At 34.6% G+C, this 22053-nt stretch overlaps 2 protein-coding genes and 1 long non-coding RNA gene across 11 annotated transcripts; 2 read left to right on the forward strand and 1 right to left on the reverse strand.

Moving 5' to 3' along the window:
• Positions 1 to 1573: 1573 nt before the first annotated feature.
• Gc (gamma-glutamyl carboxylase) lies at positions 1574 to 8588 on the forward strand. 6 transcript variants are annotated; one of them, XM_077411478.1, is made up of 12 exons: positions 1574 to 2056; positions 2508 to 2782; positions 3742 to 3995; positions 4860 to 5181; positions 5264 to 5446; positions 5584 to 5747; positions 5869 to 6099; positions 6166 to 6428; positions 6669 to 6869; positions 7008 to 7246; positions 7479 to 7790; positions 8129 to 8588. In XM_077411478.1, exons 3-12 carry the CDS (start codon positions 3758 to 3760, stop codon positions 8289 to 8291), a joined length of 2316 nt encoding a protein of 771 aa, XP_077267604.1. In that variant the 5' UTR covers positions 1574 to 2056; positions 2508 to 2782; positions 3742 to 3757; the 3' UTR covers positions 8292 to 8588. The 6 variants fall into 6 exon arrangements, with proteins under 6 accessions (XP_077267604.1, XP_077267587.1, XP_077267597.1 ...); XM_077411461.1 differs by having other exon boundaries at positions 1574 to 1779; positions 2497 to 2782; XM_077411471.1 differs by lacking the exon at positions 1574 to 2056 and having other exon boundaries at positions 2355 to 2782.
• Positions 8589 to 14481: 5893 nt separating this feature from the next.
• LOC143900190 (uncharacterized) lies at positions 14482 to 19583 on the forward strand. 4 transcript variants are annotated; one of them, XM_077411261.1, is made up of 7 exons: positions 14482 to 14722; positions 15421 to 15684; positions 15763 to 16053; positions 16138 to 16494; positions 16578 to 17372; positions 17496 to 17702; positions 17782 to 18098. In XM_077411261.1, the coding sequence occupies exons 2-7, from the start codon at positions 15448 to 15450 to the stop codon at positions 17884 to 17886; spliced, it is 1992 nt and encodes a 663-aa protein (XP_077267387.1). In that variant the 5' UTR covers positions 14482 to 14722; positions 15421 to 15447; the 3' UTR covers positions 17887 to 18098. The 4 variants fall into 4 exon arrangements, with proteins under 4 accessions (XP_077267387.1, XP_077267368.1, XP_077267397.1 ...); XM_077411242.1 differs by having other exon boundaries at positions 14483 to 14722; positions 15382 to 15684; XM_077411271.1 differs by lacking the exon at positions 17782 to 18098 and adding an exon at positions 18684 to 19583 and having other exon boundaries at positions 14489 to 14722; positions 15382 to 15684.
• Positions 19282 to 21463, reverse strand: LOC143900204 (uncharacterized). The gene is made up of 2 exons (XR_013257733.1): positions 20666 to 21463; positions 19282 to 20307 (listed from the first exon to the last, which is right to left on the reverse strand). It is a non-coding gene; the product is annotated as an uncharacterized LOC143900204 (long non-coding RNA).
• Between the last annotated feature and the right edge of the window lie 590 nt (positions 21464 to 22053).

Genomic DNA, 22053 nt, shown 5'->3' on the forward strand with positions numbered 1-22053 from the left:
GCAAGTATACTTTCCGATATTTTGGGGTTCAATCGAACCCTCCATCTGAAAAAGAGTCAGTAATCTGAGAAACGGGCAAATCGGGCCCGGCGAGTCGCGAGAACAATGCGAGGCCGCAATTAATAGAGCCCGTAATCGGATGCACCCTGCGCTCTCTATGCAAATTTCGATCAGACACGGTTTTAGAGATTCGCCTTGGCCCTTCTCGTGCGTCAACAATGCGCCGACTTCGCCGACAATGGGAAATAATAAACCGTGATAAATAGCTGAGCAAATACATGTCTGCTATCGCTCTCCGTCTCTCTCCTCCGCCTGTTCTCAATTCCAGGTGTGGCCGCTCGAATTCCAAAATAAATATGCTCGGCAAATACACGGGGTGGCCCGTGCCGGAATAAACAAATACCGGTATTAATTTCCCCGCTTACGCTGAAAATATACCTAACTCGATTTGTCGCCGGATGGAAGAAAACGCGAAACATTCGCTCGTTGTTGCACATTGCAGCTTTAAATGGCCGACCACTAAAATCGACTTTTGATACCATGGTTCTATTATTTATTATTCTATTAAAATGCAAAATAATTGTCGTAAACTAGTTTATAATATAATTATAGCAATTGTCTAGAATCTCTCTTATTTATTTTAAAAACAACCAATTCTACTTCTTTACTAATAATAAATAACATTTATCTACAACTAAGTGATATATTAATAAAATTATGACATAATGTACGTCCAGATTTTGGTGCATTCAAATCGGGCCAGGTGACCCCGTCGGGCTAAAATCCGTCACGAGACGATTTTAGAGAGCCGAAACTTGAAGAGGCAGCACTAATCAAAAGTGGTCCACGGAGACAGATTGAGGGGCGTGCTGAAATAAATCAGTCTTTTGTTTTACAGCCCTAAAACGGCCGTTGGGAATATATACAGCGCGCGAAATGACGTCCATTCATTAAAACGCCCCAGCTGCGAGATCGAAAAAGACTCCTGGTGCCGATTCAGCGGCTCCGGACAGCGCGATTAAATAATCTCGGCCATTGTGACAGAGTCATTATTTGCTACGTACACTTATTTATTGCTCTCGTATGCAAACATGTAAATTTTATTGCATGCAGCATAATGTTGCACCTGGGCTTTAGCAATTTGGAAAGAGACGCGAATAAATATTTTGAAATAAAAAATAGTTAATGGTATCAAATAGTTGTCTATAATGACTGCTCTTGAAATTATTCTCAGATAGAAAATCGATTTCAGAGATTTGTTTGATAATCTATTCTTACAATTAAAGTCAGGTCTTCTGTGACTTTGGATATCTTTACTTTTTCAAAATAATATATTTTCTCTTCTTTCACAATGTACATATTCAGTAGGCAAAACACAAAGTAAAACCTTACAACCAGCTTGTGATTGCATTTGTTGCCCTCATTTGTTGCCTCGTTAAGAATCCGGGTTCAGTTATGTGGAGCGAAATTAGCGAGCAGAGATAACGCGAGTTGTATCTGAACGCGCGCGGCGGGACGAGTGGGCAAGGAGAAGATGCTTTTTTAGCGAAAAAGACAGTCTGTGGACTCTGACACAGCAGTCCGTAGATACGGTACTCGCAAGATCGTCTTCGCCGCCTCTCGCCAGTCGCCGGAATTGTTATCGCGAATATTCCAAGTTCAAATTGTTGTTGCAATTGTGCGTGCGTCGATCTTCTCGCTCGATATTGCGATACAACCGACACAAAAAGCAGCTTGATTGTGATATAACGTCGGCATATCTGAAGCTGTTAACCCTGAGTATATCTGAAATTGTTAACCCTGCTCTCCGAATATTTCTATCACGGAGGAAAAAACGTCTTGAGTTTGATTTACTCGCTCGCTATCGCGAATTTATCTAAAATATTTTAATTTTTATGAATACCTTTCCAGGAATATCTATCGGAATATATCTCGAAACTATTTGTTCAATAATTGTCCTAATAAAAAATTATTTTTGTTATCTTAATTAGAAAACATGATTAAAATGCGCAATTCAATTTAGCGCAACAATAATTGCTTAAGCTGCGATCGTTGCGTGAGTAACATATAAATATAGCTCGTAACCGTAATCTAGACACTGCTAATGAGATTTTATGAATCATGTATTCTATATATAGAAGACATCGGACTTATATGCTACAATAACATTTGAGAGTCTGTTGTTTAATTGGGTTTTATATTACAATCTAAGTAACATATAATATTTTTTTAATGCGACAAATTTTTTTATTTTTAAGGTAAATATTTTATTCTTATTATTTGTATTTTTTTCTATTTTAATTTTTAATTTATCACTGGTAAAATAATATCAAATTAGAATTATTAATTCTTGTATATTATTGCACTTTATACAAAGATAATTATCAAAATGTTTGAGAACAGTCACTTTCTAATTTTAACATGTTGTAATTATTTGACAGCTAATATTTTTCAATTGTAGTCTTTCGTTTCTTAAATATCGATAATGTCTATCAGTGAAATCGTAGTGCGTGCAAGATGAAGAGGTGTGAAGTATAATTATTGCGCGGGCGCGGGTCAATAATTCGTGCCACGTTGCCTGGCGACGGTATTCCTACTCTGAACCTCTGGAACAACCGGCGCGAAGTGCTCCTCTCTTCCTTCTCCAGCTGTCCAGACTCCAGACAGAAGCCGACCAGCATACCACACAGCGCTACCGAGAGCAAAGACGAAGATCTTGTCTTCCAACTTCGGCGGCTGACTCCTCACAGTGTCATCAGTGTCCGTTCGTGAAGAGAACCAGGTATTAAGTGTGACTCGCGCTTGATCTTTCTTTCTTTCATCCTTTAAAATCTATGCATTTGAAACCGCGTCGACTGTCTGATGGGGGGAGAAACACGTGACGAGAGAGAGACAGAGGGTGTGCAACATATTATATCTGCATGCACGAGAATTGTTTCGATAATCGTCGCACGTGCTATTTCCTAGAATCACGACTGCATTGCGGTTTACGAAGTGGAGGTATCGATGTAACAGTACACGGAGTAAATTTTATATTAAATTTTACTATGCTGCCACACACCAACTGCGGACCATCAAGACACCCAAGTTTAAATGCTATAGTCTTATAGTAAAATTACTATGTCCATAGCATTTAATGCTATATAATACAATCATAGCATTCAATGCTATAATAATGCTATGATCGTAGCACTAAATGCTATGAACATAGTAATTTTACTATAAGACTATAGCATTTAAACTTGGGCGTCTTGATGGTCCGCAGTTGGTGCGACAGCATAGTAAAATTTAATATAAAATTTTCTTCGTGTATATTCTCTAATATTAATTAATTTATTAATTTAATACAACAATGTGTAATTTTTGAATCGATTAAAGTAGCACGTAAATAAATTAAATGTTATTTAATATTATAAAATTGCTTCGACAAAAGTGTGATTTGCTCGTCGACAGCGACAATTCATTCAATCACCATACATTACAACTAGTTTCCTGTTACAAATTAACAGAAATAAGTACTTGGAAAAATGTATGCCTCGCTCTTTAAAAAATTATTAAATCCTTTACGCTATTGTCTTTTAAATTAAAGACCTTTAACACCTTATGCAACGAGCTATTAAATAGAATAATTATTTATACGTGTGTCTTTTATAAATTCATTTTGATATAACTTCAAATAAGATTAAAAAGGTAAAATATATAAAAAATAAAATTAATTAGGAATCTGTTGTTTGCTTGCAGAACTGGAAACGGTGGTATGTGGAGAAAAAAAGATGAACCGACGAAAGATGCGTCGCCAAACGATGGATCACTTATAAAAAATTTCATGAAATTCGTGTCTGAACGTTGGTCATCATTGAAATTGTCATTTAATAACAATTTCGAAAGACTATTTGGCTTTAAAGTAAACGATTTGTCGAGTTTAGATAAATTTACTCAGTTCCTATATCGTCCGACGGATCCAGCCAGTCTAGGAGTAGCCAGAGCTTTATTTGGTAAGTTAACTTGATAATTGTATTATTACGTAATTTCTGTAATTACAAATTAAGCCAAATTACTGTCACAAATTAAAAAAACTGTTAAAATAATTTAACATTCTGTTAAAATATTGACTAACATTCTATTAATACTTAAAACTATATATTTAATATTTAAAATTACATTTTTTAATATTATTACATAAAAAATTTTATTGTATTTTTAACTTCTTAATATTGTTTATATATATATATATATATATATATATATACTGCGGTTTATGTTGCAATCGTTAAATATTTTTTATATATTTGTCAATGACGTTGCAATTAGAATGATTAGATACAATAACGGCGAAAGAGAACGAGATTATTTAATTTTAATTACACAATTTATTTATATCATAATAATATAGCATTGACGTTAAGATTGAAAGAATCTTTTTGTGAGTTAATTTTTCACAAATTAACACATTGGCTCATCGCTGTTACCATACAGTTTAATCCTGCTCATTGCAACATTTTATAATCGGAGCGAAGAATTTGAATTGTAAGAACTAGACACGATTTAAGACCTATTAAAGCAGTCATGGAAATTAATGGCTCGAGCCAATAAAAGCACGACCGTGATTCTATATCGCCCGTAGAAAAAGTGTATTACTTACGAGCGTCTTTATCTTCATAACGTTTGTGCAGTGTGCACAATCAAGTTTGATTAAATATTTAAAATAGTTGTCATTTAAAGCCATTTGAAAGCACAGAAAAATTCTCTTATACATTTATAAAGCAATTTAAATCATAAACAATCCCAATCTCTTTTTCGATGTATTCGTAGAATTTCAGTAGTACATCCTAATAATTCAGTGACAAATCTTTCTCCAGGTCTGTGCATGGTGATAGACGTCGTCGAGGAGAGAGGATTCGCAGACGTCGACATAAAATGGGGAGATCCGTGGGACTGTCACTTCCCATTGATCCACGGGATGAAATCACCATCGCTGCCGTGGATGATAATGATATACACGGTGATGTGGATAGGTGCCTTCGGAATCGCGCTCGGTCTGCATTTCAAGATCGCATGCGCCTGCTTCGTGTTGCCTTATTGGTATATCTTCTTGCTAGAAAAGAGCTACTGGAACAATCATACCTATCTCTACGGCATCGTCGCCACTTTGTTCTGGGGAACGGAAGCAAACAAATATTTGTAAGTCGAATATCTGTATTTTCATAATTCTCCTAAACACGCACATTTATAGTCGCCAGTGAAATTAATGTGCTATCGTTAGTGCGTTAGATGCAAGTAATGCTACACGAGATGGAAACTCCGTGCCGTACTGGAATTACTTCATATTGAAATTTCAATTCTTCGCGCTTTACTTCTTGGCCGGCTTGAAGAAGTCCGGCAGAGAATGGCTCGAAGGTTACTCTATGATAAATCTGTCTAGACACTGGGTGTTTCATCCATTTAAGTAAGTGGAATTCACATTATTCAAAACCAAAACAAATCTCGTGTATTCTAGCGAGCAAAGTTTCACTGTTGTAAAATAAGAACAGGATTGTTTCCGACTGACGAGTATATATCTACGAGGAAAATGCTTTCTTTCAGAATATTTCTGTCTACTGAACAGGTCGACTTTCTAATCGTCCATTGGTTCGGCTTCATCTTCGATCTGTCCGTCGGATTTTGGATGCTGCTCGAGAAAACACGTATACCCTCCATGGTATTCTGCACAGCTTTTCATTTTATGAACTCGAGACTATTTAGCATAGGTAATTATTATTTAAAACAAACCGAAATTTTGGATAACACTTGATAAGAATATTCGAAAATTTTTTGTGCTTTATTATTTATATAAAATTTTGAAAAAGGCTTCAGAAAAGATCTTTTCAGGAATGTTTCCATATGTGTGCCTGACAACAATGCCACTCTTTTGTCGCGTAGACTGGCCACGTAGATTAGGATTGTACTTTAGACGAAAGCAAAAGATTTTATCGGTTAATGCAAATTTAATCGACGCAAATAACGAAAGAGAGACTGATAGTCAAGCAGAAAAATCTATGAAGCCCAACTGCTTAGTATTGCCTTCAAATGAGATCTCGCGTAATGAAGCGATACATAAAGGTAAATAATTCTTTTTGAACAATAATAATTTAATACGAGCTTAAAAATATTTACAACTATTTTCAGATAAAGCAACGAGCGAGGGAAAGAATAAAAATTATTCTGTTAAATCAAAATCCGAAAAGAAAACCGACAAAAAAGATAACGATACAAAATTATCTAACAATTCGATTAAGCCTAATGAAAAAGAAACAACAAGTATTTATAAAAAAGTTCAGATAGCTCGGCAATCGCCGAAAACTACGAGAAAACAAAAATTAGTAGCGTCGCTATTGCTGTGCCATGTTGTATTGCAGTTTTTTCTGCCGTACTCGCATTTCATATCGAAGGTATCAAGTCTATTTAACAATATTATTATTACGTTATATTGTATTACTGCAGTATTCACACAAATGGTAATCGTATTTCTATAAAATGTGGCGATACATTTATTTTCACACTTAAATTAATTCTGTAAAATTACACACAATACGTAAAAGAACTTTAATGCAAGTTTGTATAAATTTACATAAATTATCGTATGATCACCTATCTTATCTATAATGAAAATGAAACGTTTTGTACTTCAGGGCTATAACAATTGGGTACCTGGTCTATATGGTTATTCCTGGGACATGATGGTTCATGCCTGGGACACTATACTCGTAGTGATCAAAGTGCACGATAACGCGAACAACGAGATACGATATTTAGACCCTGACGCATGGGTGCAAGGAGATCGATGGCTGAAGCACGGAGACATGGCGATACAATATTCGCAATGCTTAAAGGTTTTTAAAGTGCCACAAATAAATAAGTATCCTAAAATTCTTAATCATTTTCTTTCTTATGCCACATTATTACATAGCTATTTATGAAACTATTTATCTCATTAATCTAATATCGAATTTGTCTGTGTGTAAATTTAGGATAATCTGATGCATCGAAAAGAGAAAGGATTGAGGATCAATCATCAGTCTGAGGATAAAGAAAAGTGGACGAAACTATCTACAAATTTAAGCATTTACATGGACGTGTGGTGTTCGCTAAATGGCAGATTTCAACAGAGAATATTTGACCCGAACGTCGATATGCTAACAGTCGACTGGCATCCATTTAAGCCCGTTTCGTTCCTGATGCCGTTACTCACGCAGTATAATTCGTATCGGTATGTATATCTATATAATCATTAAATTAATTTATTAAATATAATATGAGATTATAAAATATTTGAGATCAAATATATCGTCAAAAGTTATGAAGAATAAATTAATAACTGGCAACTATCTCGATTGATCAAGAAAACTTATGGAAAATTATTTAAAATTTGTTATTAATTTAATAATAACTATACGTTTTTATTTTCTTATTTTAACAATTCTATTTTTTATCGTTTTCAGACATAAAATGGATGAAATTGAGCAGCATGTATTCACTTGGTCCAATTATACGGATGTCTTGTTCGTGGCCGATTTTCCAGGAATGTACTTGGAAAACTATATATCCACCGATTTCGCGAACGTTTCTTTAACGGTGCTGGAAGGTGAGGTAACTTTCAGTGAAGAAAAATCGATGGATGTGATCACTGTGTCGAAGAAAAAATCAATTCCTGTCGAAACAGGGAGGTTTCATCGAATAAAGACTATGAGTTCTTATCCTGCATGCTACATGTACACTTATACGAATCAAACGAAACAATTGGATAGCGAAAGGTAAATACCGTATTATGTAAATATATGTATTATACGATATATATAATGAAATACTACTATATTTAAAACCATAAATTGAAGTTAAAATATAAAACATTTTTATTTAAATTTTTTAGTAAACTACTACTATTCAATGTATGTCATATTCATAAAAGATTAAGTTTTGGTATGTTCTGATTCAATACAACAAATTCTACAAATTTTTACACAGTGTTTGTAATATATAACTTATATTTTATACTAAATAAAATAAACAAAACTTCTATACATTAAATTAAAAAATTGTAAAGTCAAATCAATTTCTTTTAAAAATCATACACTTTGTCTCTTTTTTTCAGAAAAGAACCTCCTCCAGTAATAAAAGACACGCCACGATTATTAAAAGAAATTAATTATAAGATTGTTGCATGGATAAGAACATTCGTCCATATAATAAATGCCTTCTTGAACTTGGTATATGACGTTCCTATGGTACGACGAGTGCGTATTAATAATGAATAAAAAAAAAATTATATACATTTTTACTTATTGTCTCAATATATTTTATTTTTGTTAGCATCTTTTCAGGACTTGTATTATATTTTGAACGCATATTAATTTATATTAGACTTCATTATCAGAGCTTAGTAATTTGAGAATTCAATAAATTTTCAACAAAAAATTTGCAATAAATGAATTTATGGTTAATATATACAATTAATTTATCTCGGTTGTATTTTCAAAATTACAGTTTCTTAACAGTTTATAAATATGTTTTTAGAGCATTAGAGAAAGAATCTACATACCATAAAATATATTTTTAAACTAATTGAGATAATTATAATTATCTTTATTTTTAATAATTTTAGGAAAAATTATTTATTTATATAAAAATATATAAAATTGTTTAAAAGATATACCTATATAAAATATACGCATATACATATATACATATATAAAATAATATACAATACATGTATATACACATATATATAATATATATAATTGTTATTAGTAGAAAAATGATAATATAGCAAAAAAGTTATTTTTATTATTTTTATATTATACATAATACTATGTGATAAAATACAGTATCTAATTGTTGCAAATTAATGTGATAATCTATTGTAACTTAAAATAGAATTGCTAGACTGATATTTGATCAATTTCAGTATCTAACTCAGCAACTTAAAAATAAATTACATAACTATTTTGTAAATATATTATAAACGAAATGTTTTATATTGTTAACAAATTATTTAAATTCTTTTCAAATATTACTGCACGCAGTCTTGTAGACCACAGATTAATTAAATGTTAAGCGTCATTGTAATTTAGTCTCAATCTTTGTACAACTTACAATTATACAATCAACAATAAAGATATTATTATGCATCTCCCCCTCCTCTCGATCTTTCTTTTACTTCAGGAAAAGCAAATCAGAAAAAAAGTTATAAAAGATCTGATTTTATGTGTCTACTCTCTTCTTTCTCTTTTTTTAAATATTTAAATATTAATACGTAATACTTATAATAAATATAGAATTTTCTAAAATATTTGATAACTTTTGTATAATTCTAAACAGGGAAAACATCGAACGTAAAAGAACGCTTATTAAAAAAATGAATTAAAATTTGAATGCCAAATAGTTTATCGTTCTCTTTCATCTTTATTTCTATTTCAGAAAAATTATGGGTAGTGTATGGGCAAGGAAATGTTGGAAAGAAATTAAAAAACGGATGATGGGAAAGATCCTAAATGGAAAAATTAAAAGAAAGAATCTTATAAGAAGATAAAAATATCCGTGGAGTGATTAAAAAGAAAAAGGAAGGAAGAATGAGAGAGAAAGAATGAGAGAGAGAGAAAGAGAGAAAAAGAGAGAGAGAGAGAGAGAAAGAGAGAGAGAGAGAGAAAGAGAGAGAGAGAGAATGAATGGAATAAAAATTACATAATAAATATAAATACCGATTTTTAATTACATTTTATGTCGGTAACTCATCTAGTAATGCCAATAATGTCGGTGTATAATGATAAATTTGCTGACTATCGGTAATGTAGGAATCGGTAATGTTTAACTTATAAAATTTGCAAGGCATCGAAGAATATACGCATATTACACAGTACACATAATATAACTATAATTAATATATTAACGCTTGTAATTTTTATAGTAAACTTTATTAAATTTTGTATTCATTTAGTAATGTCAATAATTACCGACATTAGAACTTTACTGATCGTTACTACTTCGCTAACCATAAACATTTGAATCTTCTAAATAATTGATAACTAAAGCAGAGAAACCTGAAAGAGGCCATCCCGGCCTTTTTCGTGTGTTGCATTTTCCGACGCGCCGCCTGAGAAAGTGCAACTCAACTACGTCGTTTCAGGGCAACGAACTAATAACTTTCCATATTAAAAATCGTTACGACTCCCCGCCGCGCCGGTACGAACGTATATATTTCTTAACGGTCACCTGACGCGAGAAACAGCGAAAAAGACCGAAATAGCGATCGTATCCAACCACATGGAAATGCGGTACATAACATCGTAAAGTATCGAATATTTAATAAAACACAAAGATGCGAAAACACAAAGATGCGTTATTATGCATGTTGTTCATGCGGTACGCATCTCGAAAATATATCAAGTAAGATATACAGAATAAAATGACGTGAGATCCGAGAAAAAGAAACTTCCCGTACAATTAATATTATAATTAAATATTATAATTAATCAATAACCGCATTGTTATAATTAAATAATTAAATAATATATGCAAATCTTTATTTTGCGATTATCGATATATCTTTCACTTTCTATCAAAATTATTTTGATATATATTAATAATATATAATGTAGTTATATATTATGGCAAAACACTGAATAATTGTACTATATCATCAATTCTAAAATAATTTAAAAATGTTTAACGTTTCTCGACAGAATATTTAGAATCTCACGTCATGCTACTTGACTTTATCTAGCATAAATTTTTCAATAAAAAATAAATGGATAGGCTACAAAAAATTAGGGTATAATCAATGCTTTGTTCAAATAAATTTTAGTAATAAATAATTATCACGTTTTCTATCAAATAAATTGTAAATATATCTATATATTGCTTTTTTGCATCGATTTTTACATAATATTTGATCTTGGTTAAATATATAGGTATGGAAAGAAATATATATATATATATATATATATATATATATACACATATATATAGGTATATATATAAATGGATATAAAAATAAAACATCCTAACTATAACTCGTAATTTGTTCCTATCTACAAATATTTTTTTCTTATAACATCTAACACAATATTTTACTTATTCTTATCTTTTTTGTATGAAAAAAATGTTACAAAAATAATTCTTTAAAAAAATCTACAAAAAATTTTGTATTTAAAAAATCATTACTTTTATATTATTAGAGTATTATTTTACTTTTTCTTTTGTGTGTCTAAAATATTACTAACTCTAGTTTTAAGTAAAATTGATCAATATACTAAAATTTCCAAAATTTAATTTATTATGTAAATTTTATTTAAACAATTTTATTTAAAGTCATTTATATAGAAGACAATTTTGTTAACATAATTTGACGAGCTCTTCGCGAGCTCGGTGCGCGCGAAGTGTGCGAGTATTTCCGCAAGCACACTGGCACAATAAATCAATAACAATCAGTAAATACAACGATAAACAAATGATACCAAGATTAAATATATGCCATAATCAGTTTTAGCCCATCCATTTTAAGGCAATGGATCTACGAAATGTAATATTTTGACACTATAAATTATTGTAATTTGACATGTACCGCGATATATTTTTGCTCTATATTTAATTATTCGTAGATTCGTTACCTCAATAAAAAAAAATGTCTCATTGACTCACCGATTCGATGCGCAACGGGCGGAGTTGTGCAGCCACGTAGCTACGGCGATATACTATAACATACAAACGAAAGATTTAAATTAAAAAAGCGCTCAAAATTATTAACATTTGAAAAGTTGATTCTTACGCGTCTCTAAGGCTACGGTCAACGTGACGCTACAAATGCTTCAAAGCATTCCTCTTCTCTTTTCTTTCAATGAAGAAAGAAAGAGAAGAAGAACGCTCCAAAGCATTTGTAGCGTCACGTTGACCGTAGCCTAATTCGTCCTTCAATAAAATATTTATAGCGATACACGTATCTGTTTATCGAAACAGATCTTTACGGGAATAAAATTTGAGATAACAAATTCTCTTTCTTTAATTACTTTTAACTTAAATACTTTTAACTTTAAATTAAACACGTCGATTTTAAATGGAAACACATTATTAATTTTATGTAGCTAAAAGATGATACTTACCTCAAGGTTGCTCCGCCGGTGCCCGATGCCTCTCTCAGGCTTCCTCCTCCTCTCAGGACGTCAGGCTTTCTCCTTCCTTTCCTCCTTCTCCTCTCAACGCACAGGACACTCGCGAGAAACAATCGCGGATAATAAACTACACGCGCGCGCGGACTACGTATCGATAAAAGCCTTTCTCGCGCGATACTTTACGGCACTCCCGTTCAGAAAAGTCCTTTATAGTCCGCGTACCGTTCGGCACTCCCGAAGCAAACTCGACGAACCGGCTGCGGTTCGTTTATTTAATCAAATCGGCGAACGCGGGGGTACGTTGGCTTCCCCGGTCTTTAGATTTTTATCCAAGCGGAACAAGAGTTTCGCTTGGGTAAAATCCTCGTACCGGGTACTGGGCCTTCCCACCTCGCCAAGGTCGTACCCAAGGGAAGAAAGTATCTTTAGGCCCAGTTCAACAGTAGCCAGTTAGCTTAACTAGTAGTTAACTCTCACTCTCCGTCTCTATCTAACCTTTGAATTAAAAAAAGACAGAGAGTGAAAGTTAACTACTAGTTAAGCTAACTGGCCACTGTTGAACTGGGCCTTAATCTGTGATACAAAAGCAGCTAGGTTGTCGCGACGCCGCGTGCTCCGCGTCGTGCGCGACGAAATGTTCCAAGGTGTCGACAACTTGGCGCGATACTACGCAAGTCGAGCGGACGGTTAACAAAGGCACGCACTTGGTTAATCGAAGATACGCTATTGAAATTAAATATCACACTCACATAGCACGTACGGTATCTCGCGATAGTAAAAACGCATTATTAATATGAACAACGAAGACGCGTGACTGCCGGCCGCTAATTTACGCGACGCGAGATATATATACGTACGGAGATTATGACGAAGCATTCGCGAAACGGGCGCGATGTATCACGGCATTCCGTTACTCGAATCACTCGATACGACACTATCACTCAGCCCTCTTTTTCCCTACCTACGGAGAGAATCGGGGATAAATCACACGACACGACAATTCCGGCACGCAGCGTTCGAAGCGCGACGCGAGATAAATGCATGAATGCGCACATTCGCGATTCGCGAGTCCTGGACATGGCGGGACGAGCGACTATCATTATAACCGCGAATGTCACAGCGTGCCTCGACGTCTCGAGTGAGCGCGTCGCGCGACACGTTATTCATTCCGACAGACACCTCTTATACACTCGTAAATTGTTGAACACACACGGCGCGTACTCGCGTACTCGCGTGGCACGTATTCCCGCGGCCCGCGAAACGAGGAAGCAGGCATGCCAATCACTGAAACGAGCGCGCGTTCCGAAAACAGCACGAAGCGCACGGTGACAGGCGTGCGCGCGGAGCACAATCACTTTCTACCTGTGCGAACGTCCTCGGGAGAATGATAACTGAGTCACTCGCGCAGGTAACGCTACTCCGAGCGTTGACGGAAACAAGTGACGAGTCCGCTCGTCGCCAAAAACAACGTCGAAAACGCGCCGATCTTCGAAGTACGGAGAGGCATACGAGCTTTCGAGTTCAACGGTCGCGCCGCTAGTACGAGTTGGTACGGACACCGACTGCGCGGTGCCTACACTGCCTACTACGTCACCGTATCGATCCGTCGCGCCGGCGGCGCGGAGCGGTGGAACGTGATTGGCCAGATCCGGGGGCTCGACTCACGAACCTCTCGCCCGACTGTGCGGCGCCCGGCGCCGCGGCGGCTCGGCGACTCGGCGCGCGTGATAAGCGACTAAAGACTAAAGTAATGTGTGACACGTTCAACGTCGGATCGCGAGACGTTGTCGGTCGTATAATTTCTTTCTCGCGAACGAAAAGAAATTCGGTTATATAATGGGTGTTGCAAGCTGAACGTACGTCGAATATTCCGTTCCTTCTTCGTGTCGGCTGAAACGATCGGGAGATGCCGTCGCTAGACGAAATGAACGTCGACGTCGAATGCCGTGCCGGCCGCGTCGGCTGTGATTTGGCGGGTCTCCTGCAGTGCGCCGTGACGATTGAACTTAAAGTCGACTTTTTGCTCTTAGGGATTCTCTGTTGCTTATTTCTCAAATATTAATCGTTTTGCTTACAAAATTTTCCATAAAGGCCTATTTAATACGTTTACGCGCGCGAGCGTTGTTACTTTTGTAGTAACTTACGATATAATTCCTTCGCGTAAACAGGATTTTGTAGTAATTTACGATAAAAAATTTAATAATATCTTTTAAATATATAACTCAGACAGCACACATGTCCAAAAGCGGGACATAAGACATTTTTTAGATGATCTTACGAAAAGATGGCTAAAAGACGTCTTACGTCCTGATTTTTAGGCTTCTCTGGCGATGGGCATCTCTCGGCGGGTGGCGCCATCCTGCCTCCTGCCCTGAAAGCCGAAAGTGCCGAACGCGATCATCAGCTGATATCGCACGCGTCGCGTCGTTAGAAGTAGAGAAGTGGAGTTTAGTCAGTTTAGTTAGTGGAGGAGATTGGAGGAGATAGGAGATATACGAGGGTGAAAAATCAAGAACGCCAAATATACTCATTTCCTGTTTCGTGGTGATGCATACGCGACTGCAGATACTTTGGTCATAACGGTGAGTCTAAATTTAACACTTTCGCATTATAAGGTCATTTCTCTACGCTCTTAATTAATTCTAATCGGTATTTATTTTACGTTAATAAAACGGTACGTATATATAGCATTATTTTTCTTTTTCTTTTCTTTCTCCGTTTTAATTTTCATTTTTACCCGACTTGCGTGAACAAAATTGACAAAAACAGCATTTCACAAAATCTCATGTCTCTGATACAGCCTAAATGAATTGTGTCCTTAGATTGTTAAGAATACGCCTCTGACGTAGCAATGAATAAATGCAATCTAATTGGGACGTAGAGATTAACGATTGACTACGCCTTTTATACGAATTTGTTGATAGGGTGATTATTCGTCGCATTGTAAAAGCTTTTGTTATCTAACCTCGATAAAAAAAATATGATGTAAGTTTTAGAAAGATTATCTAATGTGATCCGACTCCGATAGGTATGATTTTACTTGTACACGACTGTTGTAAGTCTAAAATGTAAATTAAATACTTCACCGTGTCTCAAATCAATGTATATTGAAAAAATAGAATCGGAATATTCCGAGTCATTTGTTACATTGTTAAAAGGGTGCAGGTTTATCTTACAGCGCCACTCACTATTTTATTATTAATAATACATTACTGTAGGAAAATAATAATTAATTTTTTAGCCTAGACGTTTCATAGTTGATTTTTAATTGCTGTGCAAGATTGACCAAACAATCTTAATCAAGAACATGGATCCAGTTCAGACTAAAAACCCTAAAGCAGAAGGAATTACTGAGGGAAGTAAGGAACCGTTGTTCAAATTGGACGAGCCTGTTACTACAGCTTTAAATATAAGTACATTGACTAACGTCAGTGCCAATGAGGAAGATAGCCTTTCTTTCATAGTGCTTGGTAAAGATTCGGTAGAGGCTCAGGCTTCCTTATTAGCTTCCTATGTTGATATCCAACGGAAGAGCATGTCAATTGTACGTACGTCACGCAATTCTGTTTTATCTCGTGTGATTACATAAAATGGTAAATAGTAAAAATATTTTCCCCTGCAGGACTATAAGTCAATGGTGTCGTCGCTGAGCGTAACTGAGATGCAAAGCAGATTGACGGAAATGTTGCGAGAAAATGTGAAATTGAAGGAAACCTTAAGGCAGAACAACGACTCTATGAAACAGCAGTTTAATACCCTGGCAATGTGGCAAGAGGAGGTGACCAAGGTTCATCAAAATCATAAGCAAAAGTTTGCGGAAACTAAAGAACTTATAAATCATCTCAAAAAGGAAAATGCAGAACTGAAAACTAAACTCTGGCTCTCGCAACACACCGAAGATATAGGATATAAGGTATAGATAGAAATATATTACGTTAAGTATATATGTAAATACATGTTATACATAATTTTATTGTCCGTTTCACTTTTTTTCCAGGCGATTAGTGCCATTTCTGAATCTGACACTGTTATTAGTAATGCTTTCACCAGTGAAACGGAACTTGAACAGAACGTGCCCAAACTTACAAGCGTAATATCAAAGATAGCTGTTGAGAAATGTAAAGAATACATAACGTCTGTAATATCCGAAAAGTTTGCCGATAAAGACCAACAAAAACAACAATTGAAAGTAGAAAAAGAATTAGAGTTGGCAATGAAATCGTTAAGTTCCAGTGACAGCCACAGTTATGTGAAACCTGAAATTCCAAAATGTTCCGAGGCGTGTTCTGCAAAGGATCAGGAAATTGCTTGCTTGAAAAAATCCATTGATATACTTGAACAAAAGTTACGATGTGTATGTTTCTTTAAAAAGTTGTTTGCTAAAATATTTCAGGTAACTAAATTGAGGAATGAAATTGAATTTTTTAAATTTTGCAGATCTTTAATCCTGTTGAACTGAAAGATTTATCGGAAACATCGTCCAATTTAAACCGTCAGAAACTCGTACAGAATGTGAAGCAATATAACGACGTGCTACAAGAATTAACCGAATGTTTTATAGCACAAATAGAACACTTTGGTAGCATAGAAAAAGTTTTAAAGGAAGTTACAGATATTCTTAGACTTGACGGCGATAACTCTAAGATGCAGTATGAAGAAAAATTATGTCATTTTTGCAAACAATTAGCCGACGAGCAAGTAAAACTTATTACTGATCGACAAACTTTAATTAAATCAAAGAATCAATTCCAAAAGATATTCTCTGATTATAATTCAATTCTATACGAATTGGAAATAACGATCGACGAAAATACGAAGTTAAACGTTTTAAAGGATAACAGCGCCCTCGAGAATTCACAAACGTTAGAACAGATTAAACGCGACCAGCAATCACTGGAAAAAGAGAAAATAATTTTCGATCAAGAGAAGGACAATCTAGAGAAAGAAAAAAGATCCCTCGAAAGCCAGAAAAAGAGCTTGGACATAGAACAAATATCGTTGCGTGATGAGAGAGAACTTTTCGAGCAAGAGAAAATCACTTTAAATGAAGAAAAAGTGTCACTTGATCACCAATGTCAACTATACGAAAATTCCGAAAGAGATTTGCAAAACGAGAAAAAAGTATTGCAAGTTCGTTATGACCAACTGTTGAACGAGACAAATAATTTGCGACAGGTGATCGAAGAGAAAAGTACAGAACTTCAAAATACGATGGAGCAGGTTGCACAAGGCGTAAGTGAATTTTTTTCTTAAGTTGAACTAATACCTACAGTTTACGTAACGTCTTAATTCAAGATACGTGTATAAGACTTAAACATCGCGTCTTAAATTTCATTATTTTCATGCTATTTATAGGCGGAAGAGATAACTTTATTAAGATCGCAATTATCGCTCTATGAAGAAGACTTTCAACAGGAGAAGAAGCTCGCAGAAGCATTGTTAGAAGACAAGAATAAATTGAACACAGAATTGCTAAGGCAAATAGAGTTTAACAAACAGTTACAGGAATCTGCTGGCATTACCGATTTCAGTGGTCAGCCAAGACAAACGTCTGAACATCCAGTAAGTTTAAATTCATTATGCCATGACGTTTTTATCTAAAAATAAAAATGACCGTTTCTTGCTTTTTATTTACCACTAGAGCGGTGACAAATACAACGGGCGCGCAAGAGGTCGCAACGCCACTGTGCGAGAGAAGCAACCGAATTATCGAAATTTAATTTTTCGCTTATTCCCAATGAAATAATGAATAATTACGTATTTATTTAAATATTCAAATTTCTTTCTAAATTGATATACGCGTAAATAAGTTCTATTTTTATCTTATTGCTTCTCTGTAGTTCTGTAATCGTATGTAGTATCGCATAGTTGGCATTGCTAAGTTAGCTACTTTAATCATAGACTTTTCTCTTATGTTTTCTTCTCCTTATTCTCTCTACTTTTTCAAGGATACAACTAAGAGCTTTATTGAATTAGTAAAAATCATATATATATATATATATATATATATATATATATATATAATTTACTAATTTAATATATATATATATATATATATATATATATATATATCCATGTATTTTGAATTGCAAAATTGTAGAGAAATTAAGTATTACATATACGCATTTTAATATGATAATAGTTAAGATAAGAAATTTTTTTTAATACATAGTTCTTATCTTTATTTTCTCATGATATCAGTATTATTTAGTTGTTGTTTAAGTATGTTATACGATTATTTGTCGCGTTAAAATATACGAAATGGCATACCATATATTACACGATCAGAATCTACAGGAACGACTCGACATTTGTCACAGCCCTATACAATTTCCTTTTTTTTTTTCTTTTATTTAAAGGATCAATTTAATTTTTGCTCTTTGCGCGATGTGCTATCGCATAATAGGATAAAAATATGTATAACACTATGTTATAATTTAATTTTTAATTAAGTAATTTGAATCTAAAGTAACTGGACATTTTTAATTGAAAACAATTGTGTTACATGTAAATCTAAACTAACATGTATCAACTTAATTGCAGAACGACGCCTTGACAGTATGTCCATGTTGCGAGACAGAATTTCTGAATTTGCCAGATTTGATGAAGCATATTGACAGATGCGTAGATTAATAATCGAAAATATTTAAGTATGCACACTAATCGGATTCTGTCGAACTGTATAAGAGTATTCTCATACAAGGAGAACGGACTTCACATTAGCAATTAGCATATAAACTGATATAAGTACAGTATAAGGTGCATTAATTCGATGGATCATAGGATTCTGACTTTTTAATAATTTCCTCCAATAATTATTAAAGACCCAGTGGCCAATAAGTCAGAATTCTATGACCCATCGAATTAATGCACCTTACTGTACCTCTCTCTTATATTGTTTAAGTTTTAATATCATTTCTATTGATGTAGGAACAATTTTACGTAGTAGACGACTTCTAATGTGATTATGGAATAGACAGAATTTAACACACAGACGGATACTTATATAATAATTAAAATAACGTGAAAAAATAATAAAAATATTGTATGTTTTAAATCTAATTTTAATAAGGCTGAGTACGATATATGCGGGTTTTTTTTTTTTTTTTTTTTTTTTTTAAATTTGTAATTAGTGTAGTAGATACACAGTTTGAAAAAATATTGAGATCTTTTTTGTTTCTCACTTATTAATTATCTGTAGTTTAATATTTGATGTAATTTGAAAGACCGTGCCAAGAAAAGATGTAAAAATATTTTTAACAAAAGACGACTACAACGAAGAGAGTAATATCTAAATTTTACGCTAGGATGTGAATTCTGTACCGCGTTATCTCTATAGTTATGTATATCATACGCAGTACCTGTACACAACCGTTAGTTACCTCATGTATTAATACTGTAAGTAAACAATAAATAGTTTTGAAAACGTGCTGTCGCTGAAACTATTGAATAGTGAATCTATTTTTGCAAGGCCTATGACAAATCTATTTACGCATAACTCTGTCATAGCTAACGATAGATATATGTATATGTACACCAAACACGTCTCGCTCGAATACGTCTATACTGGATCTACTACAAGCGCGCTTAAGAGAAAATATCCTCTCGTCCCTAGTCTTATTTATTTCTACCGCGTCTGCGGAACGCGTTCGCGCCCGAGCGATAACAAAGACGAAGCTGGGTGATGCGACTCGCGTGGACCATGGCCACTATAGCTCCGTTCCAAGTACCTCGTAGCGAAGAGGGAGAGGGAGAAGAAAAAAAGGTGATGCCTGGCCTTGGATGAAGAAGCCCGCGGTCAACGATTCTTCCCCGCGTGCCGGTCGGAGAAGACGTATGTCTTTTTGCGCTACGATCACCGCATGCGCTCATTGTAACTCCACCTTTTCGCAAATTGGTCGTGACTGATCGCAGAGGGACACGCACCACGACGACGATGACGACGACGACGACGGCGGTGGCGGCGACGGCGACAGCGACGACGATGACGACGACGAGCCCGTTCAAGGCAGGCCGGTCGCGCGCGCGCGCGTTCGTTTTAAAAAATCTTTACAGCCAACGATGGGCGTCCGTTTGATGCACTCGTGGGGATCTCCCGTCAAGCTGATGACTATCATCCTCGCAAGAGGATCGGGTACTTCCCCGGATCTAACTGATGATTGTAGAACTGAAGGCGTGAAAGTAAATGAATTAGATTAGAAAGAAAAACAGTGAATTACATGAAATAAACTGACTATTGACTTTTATATAATTGAAAAATTCTTATAAATATAGATGTATAATACATCTAGAATGTCTATAATTTATATTGAGCTCCAAATTGGAACTGGGTTTTTGGAACAAATTCAGAATGTTCTAACTTCACTTTCAAAATTTTTGTAATCCAATTTTACTTCGAAATTTCTGTCGATTTATTTTAACAAGTTTTGAGAATAATGGATTTTTGCAAATAGGAATAGAGCTCTGAATCAAGTGCTAATTGCAGAGACAATTAATGGTTGGTATGGGGAATCATTTTGACTTACCTAATGGGCCGATGGGTTAATGAGTAAACGTTGATGGTCAGTAGGGCACTCCTGTTTCAAGACGCCTTCTAATTTGCATTCCCTCGGTGATGGAAAGATGTAGCACGCGTTCGTTAATTAAGGTGACGAGCGGAAATGCGGGCGACGCCAACATCTTTCAGATACGCAGCAGCCATGGGAATCGATAATATCTTCGTAGTTGCAAAATATCCGTTGAACTTTTTCCTTATGAGAGACCGGTTGATCAAGGTTCAATTATAAATCCCTCCCCTTGAATTTGTCTTATTATTAACACGCAAGAAAAACAAAATAAAAAATGTTGATAAGAATTTTTTTAATCAAACCCTTAAAACTTTAAGGCCACGTTCCGTAACGCGCATATGCGCGTATTTTCTATAGTAAACGTTAACGTAATGTTATATAGATAAATGCGCGCATATGCGCGTTACGGAACCCAGGGTGAGACATCAATGGTATAAAGCAGAAACATTCGTGTCTCTGTAAATCGTCGTAGAAGCGACATGTTTTATAATTGCACTATCGTTCAACTTGACGAGTTCTGCGCGACAAATCCTGTTACGAACTGCGTAAACAAAAAGCGTGATAACAATCGGAAATCGCGTTATATCATAGCGAGGACATTGGCTTTTTCCACGTCTGGACACGTAAATATATTATATGGATTATGGAATTTACAGATTTTTTTCACAGAATATTTCAGTTGAGATAATAAGAAATTTGAAGTATCTTTCGTTCCTCTCTCTTCTATGATCATTTAGTAGGTATAAAAATTGTTATTTGTCGATGCAATTTTTTTTACTATTAATTGTATATATATATAACTGTAAATTACTGTTAAATAAAAGAATAATGAAGAATATATTAATACTGAATCTGTTGTATTATTATTTGACCCATCCGTTGTATAAATACATCTGAATTTTAAATATCTAAATATCTAATGCGCTAATAGTTTATTTAATTTACCGTCTCAAAGTCTTAATTAACTGTTCTTAAGTGTAAAACATACAGTGAGATAATTTGAAAAATTACGGAAATATGAGAATATTTCTGAAATGTTTGTCGTTTACATTAACGCATAACTTTCTTTTTGCGACGTGTGTGAGAATTTCAGAATTTAGTTACGTAATTTCACGTCCTTCCAACAATTCCACATACTTTTACTTAAAACGTGATTGTGACAAATCCGCGGTTTATTAATTCCTCGACCGAATTTTCAGTTTAAACACAAAGATACCAGACCGGTTTTATCTCACGTACCATTCATGATAAAAATATAAATATAACAAAAATAACGTTTATAAAACAAAAAAATAATGTATGATATTATCTTCGTAGCAATGCCGTCTTTTCGTAAATCTTTTTTT

Source organism: Temnothorax americanus, unplaced genomic scaffold, assembly GCF_048541705.1.
Source record: "Temnothorax americanus isolate GAGA-0224 unplaced genomic scaffold, ASM4854170v1 Scaffold10, whole genome shotgun sequence".
Taxonomy (NCBI): domain Eukaryota; kingdom Metazoa; phylum Arthropoda; class Insecta; order Hymenoptera; family Formicidae; genus Temnothorax; species Temnothorax americanus.